Here is a 23,583-nt window from a genome sequence, read left to right on the forward strand (position 1 = left end):
TCGGCAATGGTATCGGCAAAATTTAGTTCATATCTGATCGATACCAAAATGTGCAGTATGTCAGATCACCGCCTCAAGTGGTCACCAGAGGAACTGCAGTTTTTGACGCTTCCACATTCTCCGCTCCTGCTGCATTTTTCAGGTTTGGAGGTCGTCATCCCCCCGACGTCCCACAGAATTCAAAGTCAAGTTGAGGCTGAAGAAAAAGCCAACTCTCTACTACACTAAGCCCCGCCCCCTCTGGATTACAAGCCTCTCCCCACCCTCCCCCCTTCCGTGTCCCACTAAGCGGTTTCAGAGCGTGAAGGGACTCGTCCCTACAGCCACGGATGCACAGTGCAACATGGCGACAGAGGTAAGACACTCGCTCGGTCCGTTTAATTTCCAGCTCGGGTCCGGTTACCGGCACGAACAGTGACATGGAGGTTTAAAAGGAAACAGGCGCGGCTTCAGTTAACACGGACGGTGAGGGCATGGAGGCTGCACACGGTTAAACTGTGCGGATCACGTGAATCTGGACTGACCACTATGTCCTATATTATCACGCCAGTTTCGTCCGAGGGTTTGGTCGTTTTCATTTCTGTCTTTTTTACTCTATAAACGCGCTCTGGTATTTTTTTAAAGAGAAAAGGGAGGGAGGCATCTTTGAAAGTCAGCTGAGCTATAAGAAGAAAAAAAGGATCAGTGCAGCCCCCTCCGTCCCTGACATGTTAAGCTGTTTTGGTGAAAGCAGATCTGTTTTTGTGTATTGAGAAGCCACGTTAATCCGGCGACAAGCAACTGTATTTGACTACACACACATCCCCCCCCCACACACACACACACACACACACACGGAGAACAGCCGTTCAGCACCATGGACAGAAGCCACTCCGCCCTGACCTTCCTCCGTGCTTTGCCTGACTCCCTTTTCCTCCATCTGTGCTTTCATGTAACCAAAAATAATGGTGACGCACGAAAGTGATTATATCGAATATAAACAAGCTCGTATGTAATACTTGTATGGCCTCTATAAGTATGCTCTAGCTTGTTTCGTGTCATCGATCTGTGTTGAGCCGTAGTGAAATGTTGTCCCGTCTCCCTGCTTTCCTGAAAGACCAAGGGATCGTATGTCTGAAGCTGGGCTTTGCTCCAGCAGTCAACAAGGCAGAAAAGCGTGCAGACACTGAGCCAACAAGTGATCGATCACATCTACTCCATCACCCTGTTCCTCTAAATCAGCTGCTGTTTGTACACATTACAGGTGAACAGGTGCTCAGGGATGCACATAGAGGGATACATAGCTCTCTTTTGGGACTCATTAAAGAGATACTATATTAACCCTTACTGTATTACTCTCTCTCTCTCTGTTATTTGATTCCCACAGTTTCATAACCTGCAGGAGTTGAGGCACAGTGCATCTCTGGCCAACAAAGTATTCATTCAGAGAGACTACAGTGAAGGAACCACCTGCAAGTTTCAGACCAAGTTCCCATCTGAGTTGGAGAGCAGGGTAAGGAAACTGGAGGAGTTACAGTGTAATGTGCTTTAATTCTAGGTTTTATATTGTGTTTTAATAGGTGCGGATCAGAATAGAATAGAATGGAATAGAATAGAATGCCTTTATTGTCACTATACAGTTGTACAATGAGATACAGAGCATCTCCTACTCAGTGCAAACATGCTGGGGTGGGGGAGCACAATTCTGCAGCACTATATACATATGGACAGTATTAACAGAGAAAAAATATATAAAATGTACAAATATACAAGCCAGTTTTAAAAAGTAACATGTAATAAATATTGCACATAGAATTTGGTATTGCACAGTGGTGGTTCATAGAGGAAATGGGAAAAATTGGTGGGGGGGGGCTGTGTTATTGGTGCATGTGTGAGTTCAGGGTGGTTATGGCCTTAGGGAAGAAGCTGTTTTTGAGTATGTGGGTTTTTGTGCTGATGCACATGTAGCGCTTCCCTGAGGGAAGCAGGCTGAACATGTTGAAACCAGGGTGGGAACAACCATATAGATCTTTGTTAGCCATCATGGTCTGAAAAGAAAAAGTCTGTTAAAAGGCATTATCATGAAATTGATATGCTTGATAATCGATGTAAAATAAGCTGGAAATCTATTTTATAAAAGCATATACAGTAACAAAGTTTCATTTGAGTACTGAGTAAAGCAAAACACATGCTGGATCACAAATCACTCCACTGTCTCTGTTGTTCACTGGTTTCACCGTATTTAAATGCTTCTTCCTACTTCTTTTTAAACATATTATTTATTGAGGATTATGTTCCCTATATTTTGGTATCATTTTAACATGTATAGAATAAAGCCTTATGTCATCATATCATATGTGTGTAGAATTCATTTGGGGTGGACAAAAAAGTGAATCTTTCAGCATCAGACACTTAATTTCCTTCATTGTATGGATTTTTAATGTAGCAATATAAGGGTTTCATGACTCAGATTGGTTCTTTAGGTAAGTACTATTGGCTCACATGTAGATAAAGCAAACAAAATTCCTGATTGTTAGCTAAAATTTTTATGCTGTGTAGAATGATATACGCACAAAGTTCTGTGATTTGGTCAGTCATTACCTCGCTAGCTTTTATCACTGTGGAGTAAAAAGTATGAGGTGTTAATTGTCCCTTAAGAGGGTTGCTGACCCACTATTGATTATGTGCCTCATCACATGAGCCAAGGTGTGAAAAAGGGTGTGGGTCATTATAACCAGAGGTTTTGGGTGAAACCATTGTGAGACCTTGCCTCACTCTATTATATGACCTATTGAGATCAACTGACACAAGGTGTGAGTGGACGTTAAGGCATCTGGGAAGGGATTTCAAAACTGCATTTCAGGTGGCAGACAGTTGGTGTTCTAAGCCACACCCTCTGTTCAGAGTGGACATAGATGGCCTCTTTCACTCGTCTTTCTAGACGAGTGACCTTTGTCCTTTAGATGCAGATGTACAGCTGAGTCTTGTCCTGTCGAGGTGGCTCTTTTATGTTGTGCCATGAGTTTATGGAGTGGCTGTTTGGTTTCTCCAATGGAGAGGTCTGAGCACTCCTCGCTGCACTGTACAGCGTACACTACATTGTTTAGTTTGTGTTTGGAGGTTTTTTCCTTGGGATGAGCCAGTTTTTGTCTAAATGTGTGTTGCTGGGTCTGAACTACACTGGGATGTCCTGCTTGGAGAAGACTCTCCCGAGTTTCTCTGATAAACCGGCTACATAAGGGATGACAATATTGTTTCATTTGTCCTTCTGATTCTCCCTAGATGGTGTCTGACCTTCTTTTCTATGCATCTTTTCTGTGCATCTTTGCCCAATTGGGAAACCCACATGTTTTAAGAGCTTTATTTACATGTGTGTGTTCCTTTTCTTTTCCTTCTGGCTTAAAGGGAACAGTTTCTGTGTTGTAGGGTCCTGATTACTCCAAGTTTGTGTTCCAGAGGGTGGTGGGAGTCAAAGAGCAGGTACTGGTATGCGTGTGTGGGCTTCCAGAAATGACAAACTGTTATCCTTTGTATCTTTCCTGGTAAACCTTATGATTCTACCCACTGAGTCGATGTGAACAGTGAAGGCTTCTACTTCTTGGGTTTTGATTTTTGGCTCGGTGTCATCCACATATCTGTACCAGTGACTAGGTGCTGTCCCTTTGAAAGAGTCAAGAGCTTTACTTTCCACTTGCTCCGTGTAAAGGTTGGCTACATTGGGTGACTCTGAGGAGCCCATGCCATGCCCTTGTTTTTGTTTGTAGAAACCTTTGCTGTATTTAAAATATGTGGTGGTAAGGCAGAGGTCTAACGGTGTGCAAATCTGATCTACTTCTTTGTGGATCTTTGGAAGTCCATATATACGGAGTATGGCATTTCCTGGGTACAGACATTGGTATGTAGGGCAGTCAGTGGCTTCACCCATTTCAAGTTGTTGTAGGCAACTGATGACTGATGACTCTCTTTTCCGAGTTGCTTGTGGGGTCTCGTCTTAAACCTTCATAGGTATTGTTGTGATTGAGGAGGAATAAACACAGCTGGTCACTGGGTCATAGCTGGAGTCCCAGGTCTCATCAACACTGATGATTCTTGAAATGAAGGTCAGTTTCACACGTTAGCTGATGCTTGAGGTTTGTGCTGAAATCTCACAAGTGCATGGGCAATAACACTCACAGCGTCTTCCATGGACGTGACTTCAAAGGGGAAATTAAAATCATGCAATATTTTTTCCCTTCTCCAGCTCATTAAGTTACTTTATTAAACATAGTATTTTCTGCTGCTACTCACTGTCCCCATTTCTGCTCTTTTCTCTGTCTCCAGATCGAGCGAACGCTGTTTGAGGACACCGTGAAAACGCTGAATAACTATTATGCAGAGGCAGAAAAGATCGGAGGACAGTCCTACTTGGAAGGGTGTCTGGCCTGCGCTACAGCATATCTCATTTTCCTCTGCATGGAGACACGTTATGAGAAGGTCAAAATCTAATACATTTTGATGGTCTGGGACAAATTAACATGTAGTTTGGATTCTATATTGCTTCTCATTTTTCCTCTTCTGTCTGTGTGTCAGGTGCTGAAGAAGATTGCCAAGTACATTCAGGAGCAGAATGAGAAGATTTATGCTCCCAGAGGTCTCCTTATCACAGATCCTATAGAAAGGGGAATGCGTGTTGTATCCTTATTCTGAATTTTGGGTGTATTGCAAAAAAAGCAAAACAAAACAACATTTCTGTATTTTGTATTTGTGTAATTTATCCTAAACGACAGATCATTTTTGTTCCTTAACAACTTTTAACAGATAGAGATCTCCATCTATGAAGATCGGGGCTCCAGTGGCTCCAGCTCAGGAAGCAGCTCTGTGTCCGGCAGCACTGCTCGATGACTGGATACTTCCTAAACCTGTGTCCACCTGATCACTCACAACCGTGAAGGAAAACCTAGGATATAATACGACTCCTCTTCCAACACCAAACACCCCCTCAGCTACGCTCACACAAAGTATTCACTAGTTTTTTTTCCCATCATGTCCTTAACCTGTTCACAGTAGACACTTGAAACACGCACTTTAGTGCTTTATTACGAAAGAAATGTGCAGGTGCTGATGCACTTTTGCTAAGATGTAATGTCTCAATGAAAAGGAAGAAAAGATGCAACTAGTAATGCTTTGTGTGATCCCACCATTTCTCTCCTTCCTGTCTGATTTCAAGATAAAAGGGACAAAGTGCTGAGACCAAACCTCATACCTCATCTGCTGTCATTACACCACGTAGGCCAGATCAACCTGGGCTGCACCCCCAAAACACTGGACCAAACACAAGACTGGACTCCAAATTCAGCACCGCTTCCAAATCGGCTCTAAATCATGCTGTCTGGCAGCAGATGAATGTCATATAAGTCATCCATATTGTAGCAGATCCTCCATATTTCTGATGAAGCTTGTATTTCCTTCTTAAAGTCACAGCCACAAATCCAAGTACTAACCTCTTGGTTTCACTGAGCGAGAGCAACTCTTCCTAAATTTAGATTATGCAAAGACTCGTTGTGCGTGAAGCGCAGCAGTAAGTAAAGAAGGGATGGGTCAAAAATGTCTTCCTAAATTATACCTGTAAGTGTTTATGAAAATACACCAACCCTTCCTTGCTTTATGAACAGACTTCCAAAGAAAAATAACTGCCAAAAAACAAACAAACTGGCTCACAAATGTGAATGTTTCTTTTATTTTGGTGACATTTTGTGAAGAACAAGTTTTCATACTGCTTATTGTTTTAATACACATGGTAGAAATGACTGGCGTCAAATAAACAGTTTCATCACAGCTCCATCGAGCTCATTGTTCTTGTATTATCTGTATTATACAAATATATGAAATCAGTGTTACTCATATTAAGCATTTAAATGATTACAAACATATAAGAAAAGGCTCAGTACTTAATCTGAGCTGCCTGTTGGCCATCAACAGAAAAAGAAATTTTCATGTAAACAAGCAAGTGCAACGTTATAAATACCTCCCAGGGATCCATATTTTCCTCCCTTTATCTGTGGTTGCCAATTTTTCTCTCTGCCTTAAGAGTGTCATCATTTAGATTGGGTATAAAAATCTTTCTAGTTGAACCTGCCCCATTCAGATGTGATGGAAGGACACCGATTATCCAAACAGGAACACAGAAGAGCAGCTGCTAAATGGAAGTTAGCAAATATCAAAAGCAGCACTGGTTAACATTTCTGCATTAATACTCTCAGCATGGAAGGTGAAGAGGATTGCTCATAGCAACGCCTACGGATGACATACTGGCCGTGTAGTTCCTCTGAGCTCCACAGTTTTCAGTACTTGATCAAATCTTTAGTCTGAAATTCCAAGTGCTTTGTTTCAGTGTCAAAGCTCTCACTGAGTTATCAATAATGCATTAAAGAGACAGTAAACAAACAAAGCCCAAATCAGTGATAATGTAGCTGCTGGATGTGTAACTTTAACTCAAAGGTAATGTTGTGTACAGCTTGTTTGACATGTCAGTATGCTTGGAGTTTATTATCAAAATATTTGGTTTAATTCTTTAGCTTGACAGTAACATGATCCGTAAATCAGTGTAAAAGACAACAATATTAAACATCATTAAGTCTTAAATTTACTGGACACGGACACCATTTCCAAACAAACCAAAAATGTATAATTTTTGCAGCCCTTTTTTTCTAAAGGCATTTTATCTTCACAGCTTGCAAAGTCGTGAAGAAATTAACAATTGATAATGTCCACTCAGGGCCGTGGTATTGTGCACACTGCTCACAGTCACTGATACCTAAGTAGAACAGAGGTAATAAAAAACCTGCCTTAAAGAATTACTTAACGATTTAGGCTTATTGCTTATTTTGTTACAAATTCCTCATGCCTGCATGCATGCACTAACTGGTTATTTGGCACTACAGCTTCCACATGCAGCCAGCTCATCAAAACAAACAAGCAAAGTTCAGGACTGACATGCCCCATGCATGTCACAGTAATTTGTTCTAGCAGGTGTTAGATCCAGGTGACCAGTGCTGGATAGAGGTTGTCTTTTCCCTGAAGACTGCTCTCACTTATTTCTGCTACTGCAGACAGGAATAAAACACACTGTAATAAAACTGTCTTAAACCAGGAGGCTTCAAACATGGAGACCGAAGACCGAACGCCATCATAAAATGGAGCCAATGCTGCATGGGTGGAGAGAAAAGAGGAGAGTAACAGTGGGGGAGGACAAGACAGACAAGCAGACATCAGATTAATACTAAACAAACAGAATGACTAAAAATGAAGACTTGGTCATCCATGTGTAAAGACGAGGACAGGTACAAGTGGGGAAAATTGGGGAACTCAAGGTAACCTTTGTGGTTTGCACTAAATACTTTCAGTTACTCTGTGTCAGTCACAGTTCGTGTGTCTTGTTCTGTTTCAGCAGGTTTTTAGTGCAAATTCAGCAACTCCTAAGTCACGCAGGAAACATTTCATTGCATTTGTTACTCTCGGGGTAGCATTTGGAAAGTTAATGCTGAGACTGGAGGATTAAAATGTGAGTACTAGAACAGTTAAGACTGACTTTTGAGTTATAAAATAACTTGAAAGAGCCGGAGTATTGATAGGAACAAGTTTATTCAGTTCATTTAAAGCCATAAAAGAGAAAAGAAATCTAAAAAATAAAAAGGAAGATGAAATAAATCTACTCACAGAGTAAAGAAAAACAACCAGCTCTCCCTTTTAAAGAACAAAGCAAAAGACTTTTTTTTTCGGTAACATTACTGTAAACCACAAAAATCCTTTATTGCATTTCATGTGATTCTCTTTAAAGACCTGTAGAAAAATAAACATTAAATTAAAAATAAAATAATATCTGGTTTTGGATTATTTTATGAATCTTTAAGACTTGCTCACCTGCACAGCGCCCATTCCTGACAGTAAAGCCATTACCACACTAAAAAGAAAAGAAAAAAATAGAGGAAAAGAATTTTACTTAAACCAAACAGGCTGATTCTGTGACATTTTAAAAACAATTTACTTTTATTTTTTGAAAGGTGGGAGTAAAATATCTCATAATTAAACTAACCAGAGAGAGAGAGATTAAGGCTTTGGTGTGGTTCAATTCACTGCTCCACTAACAGAAAAAAAAGGTGTGTTCATAATTCATGCTGGGAATTCGGGCTGTGTACCTGCGTGTCATTGGCAAGCACAGTGGTTTCCCCTTCTTTGGGATAGGTGACTTCCAACACCGAGTTCATTTCACCAGCCTGAAGAGTTCGAGTAAAACTAGTGCCGTCTGGCCAGGAGACCTCGAGCACCTTCACCTCATCATTTCCTGGGAGTCATGGGTACAAGACACAATACTACGTTACATTTTACAAGTACAAATTTGTATTTTGGGAAGGACTTAAAAATATCTGCTGGGATGCTACCTGCCTCCTGACTATCAAACTATGTTTTACAGACTGATGTGAGAGTATCTCATCTTACTTTTAGCAAGAAAGGTCATTAGCTTATATCCCAAATTTTAAAACTTTTACCAGCCATTAGTTATAACACCAGACCTAAAGTAAAAAATATCAGGGTATACTATTGTTTAGCTGAGATGTCTAAAAACACCAATGACAAAGGCAAACATACTGAGTTCTGGTGTTCGACAGGATAGGTGCACGATCACAAAAAAAAGCTGTTTGGCCAACAATCTGTTCTCGTGTTTACTTGTGAGGTGTCTGATGTTTTTTCAGTGTCTACAACATTTAAAAGGAAATCACCTAAACCAAAGTGGGCGACTGGCTCCATCTCACACAGATATCCAGAGCCTCCATCAATGATGCGTGTGAGACCTCCACTCTGACTGGTGAAGACTGTCACCTTGGCACCTCGGGCGAAAGAACCAAACTGGGTGCGAGGAATGACCCGCAGCCAGTTATTGGATGATCCCTAGCAACAAGGATGTTCATGGATTATTATTCGCTAACTAATAATAAGAACACCAGTTAGTAGGTATATCATTAGGCTGTTAATTAAAAGAAAAACAAACAAACTCCACCCCACAAATACACACATGCACACCCACCTGCGTGACCTTAAAGACAGAGATTGGCTGCTGGGCGCTCTCCCCGTGTGCCAACAGCAGGTCCAGCTGTCCATCCCCATCCAAGTCAGTCACAGTACCACCTGTCCAGAACACACAGAGTGCTTTCACTGAACTGACCTACACATCAATGTCAATGGGGAGTAGGGATGGGTACCGGTGTCCGGTGCCATGATGGCACCGGTTCTGACATAAACGGTAGTAACCAGACCGAAAAGCAGCGCACATTTCGGTGCTTTATTTCGGTGCTTTTTTTTTCCTGAGCCAATTCTAGCCAATAATTTTATGTTTCCGAGGATAGTAGGCGGGGCCAGGTACGTACGTTCTTTTAGAGCAGAGCTACAGATTAAAAACACCCAAGGCGAAGCGATCAAAAGTCTGGCTGTACTTCACAGCAAAAGATGCAAACTCAGCAGCCTGCAACAAGTGCTTTAAGCTGATACTGTGATACTGTGCAAAGGAGGTAACACACCTCAAATCTGATGAAACACCTGGCGGTGCATAGCGCTTTTTTTAAAGCCGAGAAATGCACCGTGTTTGGTAGCTTGCTGCGAGACCTCACACCGTGCACATCTACTGCGGGTGTGGTGCCTGTTATCGGACCTGGAGTTAGCAACATCCCCCCAAAAACCCGAAGAGTAGAGTCCTGGCCCCTAGCCCTGCCAGTGTAGCAGAAATGATGACGGATGATGATGGCAGCAGCAGCCGTTCTCCTCTGCGTGAGTAGCTTCATGTTGTTCGTGTGTAATTAACGTTGAGTAGGCTAACCACATTATTACATTAATGCATGTAAGGTGAACTAGCAAACACCGTTGTAGTTACATGCGGCTGTCTTCTTGTTTGATGGCAGATACTCCCTTCACCCTGGCCAAAAAGGCTAAAATGACCAAAGAAAAAGTGGAAAACAGTTAAACATGAGAGGTTTTTGGACAAAGTTTGTGTTTTTTCCATTGTTTAAGCACTGCTTCCAGCCAAGAGTGAGACCATATATGCCCTATAGCTGAAGAAAAGGCTAACATTGTTATCTTTTTACAAAAAACCGCTGAACATGAGAGGTTTTTGGACCAATTTTGTGTTCTCCATTCTTTAAGCACCGGTTTGAGCACCGTTTAAGCACCGGCACCGTTTCAAAAATACCGGTTTGGCACCGGTATCGGATAAAACCTAAACGATACCCATCCCTAATGGGGAGTCTCCCTGACAGTTATATTTCTGAGGCTCATCCAAACACAGAGGCAGTTCAGGCAACATCAATATATTTTAACAGGCTAGGATGTTCTCTGATATTTTCACATATTGATTATTGTTTTGTTACCAGGTGGAACAACACTTCAATAGAGTCACTTTTCAAGAAAGCCATAAAAATCATTCTCAATTTATTGTAATATTTTAGAAAAAAACATCTGTATATCACTGTTTTGTGTCTGTATTTCCTGCGACTACACATCTAAAAGAATTGGCAAGTTAATATATGTTAGACTTTTAAACTGTCCATTAAGATGTACCGTGCCTGTTAAACGCATAGGAAAAACAGAACATACTGAAAAAGGTGTATAAAAATGTGCTCTGATATTAAGAGTTTACAGACCTGTTCCTCTCCCTTCTGGCTCTTCAGCGTCTCCCACATTTAGTTCTTGGATCAAAGGGTCTGCATTAGTCCTCCTTGACACTCTGCAAAAAAGGAAACAACCCCCCCAAAAATCTGGTTATTTTTTAAATTACAAATACATTTCATTGGAAATATTAACAAACACATGGAATCTAACCTGAACAGCCTATTGGGAGCATTTCCTCTGTAGGCAATATTGTTAAAGAACACCTCCAACTCCTTGTCATTATCAAAGTCAGCAGCGATGACTGTGCGAATAGGTGAGGCTTCAGCAAATCTTCCAGTAGCAATATTCTGCAAAGGACAATGTACTTCTCTCAAGATACACTTTATTAAAAAACTTTTGTTTTTGCCAATTTTGTCACTTCTCTCTTACCTGGAATCTGGAATCGCTGCGCTGCAGGAAAAGTCTGTGTGGGCCGTTCCAGTTTCCATAAACGATGTCTGTCTTTCCATCACCGTTGAAGTCAGCCAGTGCCACTCCTCTGCCATGCTGGTATTGGTCCTCCACATCTGTTTGCATGGACACAGTGTTAGAAGCAACTAATTACAGTGCTTCTGGAATACAATTTTTTACAATAAAAAAAATTAAGTAAAAGTGATCAGAGGACCTTCATATGTCTCGTAAATTTAGTGCTACATCCAGGAGATTGCTAGATTAGTTTAGCATAAGGACTGGATTCTGGGGGGATAAGTCAGCCTGGCTCAATAACAGTAAGACGCTCCACATACTTGAATGTCTTAAACTCACCAGTTAGCATTTTCACTTGTGTTTGATTAATATTCACATGACAGGCTGTGTTACTTCATGAGGTGTTATCCTTATGAGCCTACCAGACAGCCAGCAAATGTTATAGTAAGCTAAGGAAATAGGCTGATTAAAGTCAAACAGGGCGGCACCTGCTGTGACCTGTTGTGGTAACGGGAAAGCTGAGTGTAAAAGCGAAGCTGTCAATTTACCAGTCAATCTACATTTCTACATACCTGGTATAGGTGTCCAGGTGGAAATCTGGGCTACTCTACTTAGACTGCTACCCCTGTGACCCAAACCCAGATAAGCAGTAGAGGATGGATGGATTGATGGATAAATAAACAGTCAAACATAAAAGCCTCAAAATATTTCTAACTCTTGGTAACTCTATAAATCATATATATATCACATCATATCAATAAAGATGTAGTTTGATGACTATTAGAATAATTTATGGGTTTTTTCCAAAGGTTGCTGCATAGGCAAAGACCACCCCCACTAACTTCTGATGCACACTCAGTATTTTGTTCTAAAAGCTGGCCTGAAATATGACACAAGCCATTCAGTTCAGAAAAGTGAGACAAAGGTTCCTCCTAGCTGGCATTCACAGGGTAAAGAGCTAAAATTAGAAACCAAATAATGGAAGAGTGAGATGAGACAAATAATGTCTGATGTGAAACCAAGAGTTGAAAGACAGATTACAGAAAGTACTACTGAGTTAGGCTTCATGTTCCCTTCCCACTTCATTCTCACCTGCCTGTCTTGCCATGTCAACAAAAGTCCCATCTCCATTATTCTTGAATAGGAAGTTAGGTCCATTTTCATTGTCACAGAACACATCAGACCTCGACTCGCTCAGGATCGGTCCAACGACCACACCGCGACCACCTGACCAACGAGCCAACAGCGAATCTTTCAGTTGTTTTTGACAACTTCAAAAAAAAAAAATCCCATGTTTCAGGTAAACACTGTGACACCTCACCTGTGTACCTGTTGACTCCCGCCTCAGCAGCTACGTCAGACAGTGCAATGATGCCCTTGCTCACATCACTGGCAGCCTCGTCCATTTCTATGAGAGCGTGGGGGCCAACATTCCCACTGGCGTAGTTTGCAACGTAGACTGAGTAACGGCCTGTTCCCTGCACAGAAACGTAACTTAGATTAAAGTATAATGTACTCAAATGCAATGAGACAGAAGAAATAGGTGGGTTTACTCACCTTTCTATCAACACATGCGACTGAACGTCCTGCCATCCGATTAGCAACACCACGACGTACATTCAGCTCATCGCTGAGCAGATCTTCAAAGCGACCATTACGAAACTTGAAGAGCTTGTCTGTGTATGTTGCTTGTCCTTCACAGAGAAAGAAAAATTATTTGGTTACCTCAAATTACTTTGATGACACTTTAATTTCAGGATGACTTATGCAATATCATATTTACCAGAGTAGGCATTGTTTGTATTAAGAAAATAGATTTCTTCTCGTCCATCTCCATCCACATCACAGGCAGCAACTCCAATAGCATTTCCTGCCTGGTCTCTCAGAGCATAGTATGGAGAGTTACTGTCATCAATAGCAATGTTTAGCAGCTTTTTTTGAGTCCTGTCATACTTCAGCACCAAGTTGGGCCCATTGTACCTGAGAGAAAACATGATTTTGATTTATTTTTCATCACAAATTTCTGCATAAAAATCCTCACACATGGTAATACACTAGCACTCACACTTACCCTGCCACCACCACTTCCAGGTCACCATCACCATCCACATCAGTCACAGCCATCCCATAGTTGAGTTGTGTGGGATTGTGCAGATTGTCAGGGGGAAGCATGGTCTGTGTAACAACCTGAAGCATAGGATTCAGATTTTGGGCATGGGAGTGATGCCAGAGTGTCACCAGTAGGAGCAGCAGGCCCGAGCCCCACATTATTCCAACCTGGCGAGACACGGAAGTCAGGAAAATATCTTGTTTTGAACAAAACTTGCAAGAAAGATCTGAAACTGAGAATTATAATGCATAATGCAATATTTCTTAACAATTGAAAATATATATGAAAATAAAATTATCCGAATGGATCCAAAGGAATCAAATAAGAACGTTAAAAGAAAGAAGAAGAACAAAAACATAATCACCAGATATGGTTGTAAACGTGGAGTGTTTCTGTCTAAATCTACCAACGAAAAGTCTTAAATTCTGTTAAGAAAGCTATAAAATTTCAAGAAGTTAAAAAAAAAACAAGACGCAAAAACTGTCATGTGCAGCTAAAGATGTTATTAATATGTTATTAATGCTCTCCAGCAAATACATTTTCTGTATTTCTGACTTGCTTTTCCTCCAGCGTAATGACATGCAATTCACTGATTTTAATAAAAACATACATGAAGCCTTTTCCCCATTTTGTGAGCGTGTGCAAGAATTCATTCCCTTCATTATCGTAATACCGTCTTACCGTATCAAGGTGTGGAGGAGAAAATGTGTCTCCTGCAGTAAAGATGATGTGTTCGTGGTGGTGAAGCGAGCTTGTCAACGCCTCTATTACACAAATAAGTTTCGTAAATTAAACATTTACGAAACACCTTGTGTAACGCGGAGAATACTGTCCAATCAGCGAAGAACTGTCTGACCGATGAAGTTGGTGACCAATGGCTGAGCTGTATTTCTGTGCACGTGTCCCTTGCACCCGAGGGTTTGGTTTGTTTGTAGTTGATGCTAAACGATGGCACAGAAAAAGATGGATTCGGTAGAAAGTATATTAACCATTTCTGTTGGGGAAACTCGTTGATCTACAAAGGAAAAGAAAATTCGTTGGAAAAACGAACTAATAACCTGGTAGTTATTCCGGATTTCGGAGCGGCGGCGCCGTAGAAGAACACGATTTCCCAATATGCTTTGCGCTGGGATTTGCTTGCGTCAGCTGTGCGACGAAAATCTGTTGTTAAACAAATCATAAACGGGTAAGCCGACAGAGTAAATTTATTTAATTTAATTCTAGATTAAATATTCTGAGTGACAGTAAATGAACATGAATAAATTTAATATTAGTCGCTAATTATTTTATATTTATCTCTTCATTTAAAAATATCGTTACAAGCTACACGTCAGGAAGTTTAGTTAGCTAACTGAAGCTAGTTGTTCAAATCCAGTTTATTTAGCAGGCTGTTTCCCCCGTACCTGTCTGCTTCATTCATTAATAAAGTCTTTAAAGTAAATTTAGAGTGTTTTGAAAATCTGTGAAGGTCTTACAATGTTCATGTTCTCGTTCCTCCATGATCTAGATGCTTTAATATCATTTAACCATGGAGGATGTGCAGCTTAAAGAAGACTGCGGTCCAACTCAACCAAGACCTACACCTCCCTCTCAATCAAAGAGGCCAAGTCAGCCTCTGTACGTCCCCAAACAACGACTTCATGCCTCGAAAGAGAAAGCTCAGACTCAGGGAGAAGTTAAACCAAAAACCAGGCCTCGCTACACAGACAAAGCACGAAAGAACGCCAAGAACAAGAAGGACAAAGCTGGAGGAGCGGATAAACCATCGTCCGCTGGGGGAGAAGAAGATGGAGGTGAAGCACAAAACAACGACGTTAAGCCAGATGTGAAGGAGGACCGATTACAGGGTTTAGAGGCTGAGGTTAATGGGGAGTCTTCAGCCAAAGTGGAGGCAGGCGATCCTGCACAGCAGGAAGAAAAGGGGGAAGAAGAGAGCTGGGACACCTTGTTCAATGATGATGGAGACTGTTTGGATCCACATCTGCTTGAAGAGGTGAGAGCTTGATGGAGGTTTTGATAATCAAAACCTAAGACAAGCAGAATAATGTCCACCCAGATTCACACACTCTCTGCTGATAATTAACCAAAAAAAAATCATATTTAATACGATGCAAAACAGACAACTGCTAAAAATAGTGTCATAATTCAACTTTATTGACTCCGATCTTTTTCTTTTCTCATCATTGTCTTCTCTTCTGCCTGCCTTGCATGCACAGCTGGCTGTGAAGGAAGGAAAAAAGAAGGAGTCAATCCAAGAGCCTAGGTTTGATTACTACAACATGGACAGAGGCGATTATGATGATGATGACGACATTGACCTCACAGAGGATGAACTTTCTCATATTGTGGAGATCTACGATTTCCCTACAGAGTTCAAAACAGAAGACCTTCTCAAGCTGTTTCAGTGCTACCAGTAAGTCTCTAACCGCGTTAGAATTGTACAGACTCTCAGGTGAGAGGGGCTTCTGTGCTCACACCAAGATCACTGTTCCACCAGGCTGTTCTTGACATCATGCAGACGAAGTAGAAGAAATTTTTTTTTAATGGAGCATTTAGATGAGTATCTACCATTGTAATAGTATATGTTAGAAAATAAGGAAAGTATAATAGGTTTACTTTAAGACAAAAAAAGTTGTGAAATCTATAAATCCTTTAATTAATGAAAGAGCACAAGTATATGATTTTTATATTTTTAGGGAGCACGGTCTCTCTTTTAGAGCTAATGCTACTGAGGGCATGTTGTGAAATATTCTTACTGCCTTGTGTGATTTCTGACTGTCTTTTCAGAAAGAGAGGATTTGACATTAAATGGATTGATGACACGCACGCCCTCGGCCTTTTCTCAAGCCCCATAGCAGGTAAGTAAAGCTCTGCCTCACATTTAAGGCAATTACAGTTCATTATGCTTTGCATTAAGTGTCGTTGCTATGACTCATCATCTTGCTATGATGTTGTAAGTAGAAGTGTTTTAGTAAAGAAAATCCTGGCCAACAATCTTAATGCTGTTTGCTCCTGAGCTTTTGAGATTGTGTTTCTGTTACTTGGGCCATCATTTTTCTGACTTCAGATTAGAAATTCACATTTTTCAGTTGCAAGAAGATATTAAACTCGCTGACTCTTACATTTCGTCCATTTTCCCTTTTAAGCTCGTGAAGCTCTGAGATCCAAGAATCCACTGATGAAGTTGCGACCACTTTCCAAATCTTCCTCTGCCACAAAGGCCAAAGCCCGTAGCTGCTCAGGTGCGATTGCACAGATCTGTGTTTGTAATTTTTCATCATTTTGTGTTTATATAATAATAAAGCAAATCCATATTTGTTGAGAAAACCCTTTACCTTTATATCCAATTCTCCAGTACACTACCATTTAGTTTTTCAAGATACTTGGCATGTAGATTCTTGACTGTGGGTTTGGTTTGTGTCTGTCGCTTCCTCAGACTGAAAGTGAATTTCTACTTCGAATTGAATCTCACCTATGGTGTAGCCTACACAAATAGCTGATGTTTTTGCCAGCGTTTATACTTATGCCTGGTTTGCCTGCTTTACTCTTCAATTTCTCCACCAAAATACTGATTGGTGGTGCAGTTTCTCTCTTTGAGATGATCCATACTCTTTCAGTCAGCTAAAGAAAATGACAGCAGAAGAAGAAATAAATGGAAATATGTAGAATGAGCCAGTTACAGATGTTATAGGCTTAATTAAGGTGACATGTAGTTACATTTCTAGGAATGTGCATGCCCAATTATGATGTTTTCAGAAGAGTTTTTGATGTATCGGTGGAATAGATTTGGAGCAGAGGTGTAAATCCCACATAACTCTGATGCTGCTGTCAGCTCTCTCAAAACTATCCCACATTTATATGTATCCTCCTTCCTCTTGCCCCCAGACTACCTCCTGCCTGCTAAAGAGAGACCTCAGACGAGCGCAGCACTGGCTCGGAAGCTTGTGATCGGTGCCCTCGGTGTAAAGAGCAACCTCACAAAGGAGCAACGTGAGGCAGAGAGGAAGAAACTCCAGGAAGCAAGAGGTACGTTGTACTTCTTTGAGTCTCCACTTACTTTTTGGGTTGAAGTCTTATCTTGGGTGGGCGGTTGCTAAACTAATTATGGATTTGGTAGCTTATGCATGAGGGTCATACAGGGTGCTCAGTTAAACTGAGACATAAATACAAATAATTACTCTCCCAATAGTTGTATCACAAAGTTACCACCACAAGTGGGAGCTGTTTTCATACTTAACTGAAGAAAGTTTCAAATGTAGTGCCAAAAGAAGTCCATCCATTGCTGTGTAGGTCACAGTAGGTCTATAATCAGTAAAGCAACCATTTCCTTTCACAGATGGAAAATAAGTATATAGGCCCAGAAAACAACCACTGGCCATCCAATGACAGTCAGTCCAGGAAGACAGGAAGTAAAGCACACTAAAAAAAGCTCCTTTGTTCTCAGTTTAGGCCCACTGCTGCACTACCATCAGCGAACAAATACTAAACTTTGTGTTGGAACAGATGCCATGTATGGTTCTATGTGAAGATTAATATGCAGCCGGCTTCAGCTCTTTACTGCTCTTCATGTGGCAAAGACAGTGATATAAATTTAAGACTTTTGTTTGTCGTGTGATTTATCTTTCAGAACAAAAGCGCCTGGCAGCCAAGCAGAGGGAAGACGCTTGGGAGGGAAAGTAACTGGACAAACCTCTATTTTTGTTTTTTTTAAATTCCTTGATTCAGCAGAGGCTTAAATCATTTCTGTTTCATGTAATGCTCTGGTTTTCTCAGCTGGCCACTCCTTTGTACAGGCATATTTCCGAGAAATGATATTTTTTTTCAAACTGTTTCCTGAGAGTCCTTTACCGTTTCCTTTGTCATTCAGTGTCTGACATCATAAAATGCTACATGATCAGATCACCTTCAATTATCTGTGAACTTACCGACTCACCTGGACTCTGTGTATTGTAAGCACAGTCTGTAGTCAAGCACTGAAGCTAATGATTCAGTTAACATGTAACGCGTTAATTGAAATACTTATCTGTACACGTCCTTGTGTTTGGGTTTTTAAATGTTTTAAGATATAAAAATGACGTGATGCTTTCAGTTAAATGTCACTGAAGTTCAGTCATGTTGATTCATTAATTTTTACGTGTCACAACATTGTTGATTTGATCCAGTTTGAGTGATTAAATTGAAGGTGGTGTCATTAAAAATTAAGGCTGCATTGTTTGCAGTTTAAGTTTTATGAAAGTATTAACTTACTTTTAAGCCATCGTGTCAGGTGGTTTCCGGTGTTTGAACTGATACCCGGTATTATGTATAATGTTTTGCTCAATGCAGCTGCTGTTATGTTTGTCCAGTAAAAAAACAAAAAAAAAAAAACTGCTCGACTCCGTCTGTTAAAATCTGAGCGTGTGCTTAAAGACACGAGTCTAGACATTTCACAATGACAGGCAAAACTGTCATCAAAGATTTTCCTTAACAGCGAAGCACCTCACTATTTTTGTGCATCACTTAAACAAATCTACCAAGATTTTCAGTTCAGCTCCTGTTTTTAGCTCCATCCATTCTTGTTCTGTTTGTTGACAAAATATAATGACAGTACGAAGAAAAACGTGTCTCTTTATTCCTGACAAGCTATTTTTTTTTAACTTTACAAAGGTAATCACTAAAGAGAGACGGTGTTTATTCTAACTGTCATCAAACAGGGTTTCCCAAGAGTCAGCTTTCATAAGTCAGCTTCCTCAGACACATCTCTCAGGCTCGAGAGCCCTTTTTTGACAGCTGCAGGCAGACGCCTCTTCTGAGGCTTTACCCAGCAGACCACAGACCATGTGGCACTGCGGTTCATTCAGTTCCTCAGTGAATAATTACACCACTTTCAGCCAGTGTGGAGAAGGAGTTTTAAATTTGTTCTTTGAGAGATTTGTATCAAAACTTAAATTTGCTGCTAACTTAGGGTTTTTTTTTTGTTGTTGTTGTTGTTTGTTTTTTTTTAGTCCTTTCAGCCAGTGGAAATGCTCACACACTAATAGAGCCAATTGCTGTGTACTTAAATGTTTATAATTATTATTCGGTAAATTAGTTGTCCTGCAGATGACCGTGATTTATAGTTCCCCTCCTTTTAAATATCCAAATCAGCCCTGTATTGCTGTAAGAGAGTTAGTTTTGTAACTGTTTACTGGCTGTGGATGAATGAGGCACTGCCACGTGGCTCACAGTGAGCTAATTAAAGCGCTGCAGCTTGAGAAAAAGTCTCATTACATATTTGTTTCTTTTCACATCAATCCTTCTGAAAGTGTATTGACACACTTATATCCGTGCACGTAATATGAAAGACGTTTTTGTACAGCAGGTTTGAGGATTCATATTAGGAAGAATTTTCTTTTAACAGGATTAAAAAAATGCTTTTACTTAATGGGTGACTCATTAGTGTAACAGTGGTTATATGATAAGAGGTTCCATTCTCTATAATAACCACAATTTGATAACCGAGTAGCTTTAGAAATACTTTAAGGGTTCCCTTTTCTAAGTAGTCGATTAATACCCCTAGCAGCGTTCAAACCATAGACTGTGTAACTGCTGCCACTTTGTGTAAAATGTGCTTGAGGTATGTTGCCAAGCCCAGCACTGTGTGCAAATATAATGTATTAAAAGCTATTTGTCCATTATATGAACATACAAGCACTAAATTATGGAAATGCTCATTTGAAGAGTTATAAGTGGCTTGGCTTAACTTTTAAAGTACTGAAATGTTCAAATAAAAGCTTGAGCCATGCCAGTCTAAGTATATGCAGCTGGTACGGTGAAACTGCTCATTAAATCAGTTATTTCAGTCACTCTCTTTGCTAGCTAAGAATCTCTTCTGCAGGAACTTGCTGTTCTTTTGTAGTGGGCTGGTGATTTTTGAGCTGCTGCTAGTGAGACAACCATAGACTGCATATAAAAGATGAACATAGATGGGTGCTACTTCACAGCAGACCGTATCATTTGTCATATAATTGTAGTAAAATTGCTCCAAGACCAACCGACAACACAAACAGCGTAAAGATGTAAAGACTATACATAGCATACAGAGATCGGCTACAGTGAGCGGTGAGGTCAGTCAAAGCGGACATTTCTCGAATTTAAAAAAATACAGTAAAAATTAATAAAAACAAAAAAAAAGTTTTAGAAAATTTGCAGAGCAATAAGCTACAGTGAATGAAACCATTTTTTAGTTTAGGCTTCGAAAAAGTCATTTTTATGACTTAACCAAATGGCCTCAAGTGGCCATCAACGGGACTGCAGTTTTTGGCACTATAACTATTGGGTATTAAGATGTCAAATGTAAAAAAAAAGAGTAAATAATAAATATTATTTTATGTTGATATGCCATCTATTGATTGTTAGACTTTATGCACTGATTGTTGGTTATAGACAGGTGTCTCTTGATCTTAGTGCAGAGATGGCTCTTCTTGATGCCAAGTGCAAATGTGGACACATTCTCATGACAGACCTCCGTGTATGCTGTTGTTCTTGCAGCTGGACTACATATAGAGCCTGTAGCTACTCTTTACCATCATCGTGTGAGATCTGAACCCTGCCCATAATCTCATGTTTTACTGTGGCTTCACGAGGGGGTGATGTACCACAGAGCAGCCAATTGGATACCTCACACACATTCATTAGATTAACTACACAAACACAAGCCACAACTGAGAAAGTGGTGGTTTCAAGTGCCAACTCTACACAGAAATGCTACATGTTATGTCATGGAGCAAGTGAAGTGTGAGACATGGTCCAAATTAAGAAGTAATCTAATCTCCGACCACAGCAAAGGACCCTGTTAGTGAAGGGTTTCCTAGCACCAAACACTGTCAGCAAACATACCTTACATCACTCTCTTCCCTTTGTAAAAATTTGGCTTAGCAATGACACGTTTTCATTAACACCTGAAAAATCATTATGTTTTCTATTTACTTCAGTAATATTTTTAAGGTGCCATTTCAAAACAACAGGCAGCTTAGGGGCTTTTATGTGGTATGGTACAATATTAGAGAAAGAACATCCAAACAATCAGGGAATCCTTGAATGAGCACCTGGCGACAGTGGGGAAGAAGAACTCCCTTTAAACAGGAAAAGCCCTCCAGCCACTTGCTGATATAGGTTGGGGGGTGAGTAGAAAAAAAGAAAGAAAAGGCGAAAATAGCGAGATCACAAATAAAAAACAGGACAAAAATCTCCAAAAAGACAGAAAAGACAAAAGTGAATGACATGCAGTAGTGGTAAATAAAGCCATTATGGAAAGTTCCCCAGCAATATGAGCCTATAATAGTATAACTAAGTGATGGTTCTGGATTCCCTGACCCAGCCCTTACTCTAAGTTTGAAGCCTTACCATATGGACAGGTTCTTACATAGTGCTTTTCTACTCTACCTGAGCACTCAGAGTTCTTTATACAACTTGCTTCATTCATACAAGAACTTTTTTCTAAATAAGTGTTGTTTCGGTAGCACTTTCTATCACAGCTCGGTAATAAAGGGGTAATAGTAGAATAACAAGGGGAAACAAGAGGGTACTAATGTGGTAATTTCTAAGTTATTACAATGCAATTACCAAAGTAATAACCATGTTATATCAAAGTAATATTATGGTAGAAACAGTGGTTACAGTAATATTACCCTGAAATGTTTGTAATAGGATAAGAGCTTCAAAAGTGCGGTAACAATGTGGATATACAGCTTGGTAATAAAGTGGTAATAGTAGGGTAACAAGGAAGAATAAATTCCAAGTTATTACCACTCAATTACCTGTGATAGTTTCTGTGTAATAAGCAGGAAATAGCATTGCAAAATGAAAAAACAAATGGCTACTTCTCTTTAATAACATATTAATAACCTATTAAAGCTAACTTAAAGAAGTGTGATAATTACCTGGAAATATCTCGGGTAGATTCTGTGGTAATAATTACCACATTATTACCCTCTTGTTTCTCCCTTGTTATCCTACTATTACCCCTTTATTACCAAGCTGTAATAGAAAGTGCTACCATTGTTTCTATCGAACAACTACACTGATGTGGATGCATCAGAGAGCAACCTGGGCTAAGTATCTTACCCAAGGATAGTTGGTTACAGACTGGAGCAGACAGGACTCAAACTACCAACCTTTCGATTAGTAGATGACCTGCTCTACCTCATGAGCTATAGCCGTATGAAGGCAGTAGAAATAAGGAGGCATTAAATAAAATAATGCAGTGATAACAGAATAGTAATTTGCTTTGATGTCAAGAACCACATACATTAAAAAGGCAAAGTAGCATCTTTGTTTCATGGAACAAATGGGTTCTATAATAATAAACATGTTAAGGTCTTAATAACAGGTGCAGACATTGCACCCACTGACACTGAAATGACATGTTCAGGGATTTATTTTTTGTTTTCAAATTTTCTAAAACTCACAGTTTTAATTTACCTGGGTTCAGACCTTTAAATGCCTCCACTCCACTGAGTTGACTCACTGAATTGATTGAAAATGACAAATGCTGGCAGCACAGTCGTGTTAGCACTATTGCTTCAGTGTTTTAAGGAAGCGGTCCCTAACCCCCCGGGCCACGGACAGGTACCAGTACCGGGCCGCGAGAGTTGAGGCTTGGGTGTGAAACTCATGGTTTTCATGGTTTTTATCGTTTTTTATCATTTTTTTAAAATTGTTTTTATCATTAACTCGGTTTCCTGGGTCTTTCCCCATGTGTTATGAATAAATCGGTTGTATTTTGTTGTATTTATCCACAACACCTAATAATTGTCAGACATAAACCGGTCTGTGCCGCAAAAAAGGTTGGGGACCGCTGTGTTAAGGCTCTAGGTTTGAATCCACAGGCTGGCTGGGGTCCTTATGTGTGGAGTTTGTATATTCTCCCCGTGCCTGTGTGGGTTCTGTCTTGGTCTTCTGGCTTCCTCCCACAGTTCAAAGACGTTAAGTTATTTTCTAATAACCTTATTTCATAATGACAAATTCTAAATTAGACATAGGTGCAAATGGTTGTTTGTCTCTCTGTTATCCCTGCAACACATTGGGTTTGCCCTGCTTGGCCCCCTATGATGGCTGGGATGTACTCCAGCCCCCCGTGACCCTGAATCGGATAAGTTGAAGAAAATGAATGACTGGAAGGAGTGTCTACAGTCTGCTGATGCACTACCAGCCCAGATGCAGTCACAATCTGTAATGCAGATTTGCATCATGTTTATGTCACCTTTACCGACTTTGTATTTGATTTTAATTTGCCACTTTATTTATATAGTTTTATATGGCACCAGCTCATAAAATGGGAAGAAAAAAAGGCCAAAGTGAGTCATTTATTTAAAGCATAGCCTATGTAATGTGACAGAGGGCAACTGTGAGAGTTTCCAGTGTTTCTATGTATT

At 40.2% G+C, this 23,583-nt stretch overlaps 3 protein-coding genes across 4 annotated transcripts; 2 read left to right on the forward strand and 1 right to left on the reverse strand.

The window, feature by feature from the left end:
- The first annotated feature begins 114 nt into the window (after positions 1-114).
- Positions 115-5,799, forward strand: golga7ba (golgin A7 family, member Ba). The gene is made up of 5 exons (XM_005460522.4): positions 115-355; positions 1,367-1,492; positions 4,300-4,452; positions 4,549-4,650; positions 4,777-5,799. Exons 1-5 carry the CDS (start codon positions 344-346, stop codon positions 4,858-4,860), a joined length of 477 nt encoding a protein of 158 aa, XP_005460579.1. The 5' UTR covers positions 115-343; the 3' UTR covers positions 4,861-5,799.
- An 852-nt stretch (positions 5,800-6,651) lies between these two features.
- Positions 6,652-14,020, reverse strand: crtac1a (cartilage acidic protein 1a). Of its 2 annotated transcripts, none has more exons than XM_025907955.1 (14): positions 13,871-14,020; positions 13,151-13,356; positions 12,863-13,059; positions 12,637-12,773; positions 12,401-12,557; positions 12,172-12,306; positions 11,044-11,180; positions 10,825-10,961; positions 10,647-10,729; positions 9,041-9,141; positions 8,736-8,904; positions 8,154-8,299; positions 7,879-7,918; positions 6,652-7,163 (listed from the first exon to the last, which is right to left on the reverse strand). In XM_025907955.1, exons 2-14 carry the CDS (start codon positions 13,345-13,347, stop codon positions 6,991-6,993), a joined length of 1,809 nt encoding a protein of 602 aa, XP_025763740.1. In that variant the 5' UTR covers positions 13,348-13,356; positions 13,871-14,020; the 3' UTR covers positions 6,652-6,990. The 2 variants fall into 2 exon arrangements, with proteins under 2 accessions (XP_025763740.1, XP_005460578.1); XM_005460521.4 differs by lacking the exon at positions 6,652-7,163 and adding an exon at positions 7,580-7,797 and having other exon boundaries at positions 13,871-14,019.
- A 127-nt stretch (positions 14,021-14,147) lies between these two features.
- On the forward strand, positions 14,148-18,556 carry r3hcc1l (R3H domain and coiled-coil containing 1-like). The gene is made up of 7 exons (XM_003455788.5): positions 14,148-14,375; positions 14,697-15,182; positions 15,406-15,602; positions 15,977-16,047; positions 16,336-16,431; positions 17,075-17,215; positions 17,817-18,556. Exons 2-7 carry the CDS (start codon positions 14,718-14,720, stop codon positions 17,867-17,869), a joined length of 1,023 nt encoding a protein of 340 aa, XP_003455836.1. The 5' UTR covers positions 14,148-14,375; positions 14,697-14,717; the 3' UTR covers positions 17,870-18,556.
- Positions 18,557-23,583: the final 5,027 nt, after the last annotated feature.

Source organism: Oreochromis niloticus, linkage group LG6 (genome assembly GCF_001858045.2).
Source record: "Oreochromis niloticus isolate F11D_XX linkage group LG6, O_niloticus_UMD_NMBU, whole genome shotgun sequence".
NCBI classification, from domain to species: domain Eukaryota; kingdom Metazoa; phylum Chordata; class Actinopteri; order Cichliformes; family Cichlidae; genus Oreochromis; species Oreochromis niloticus.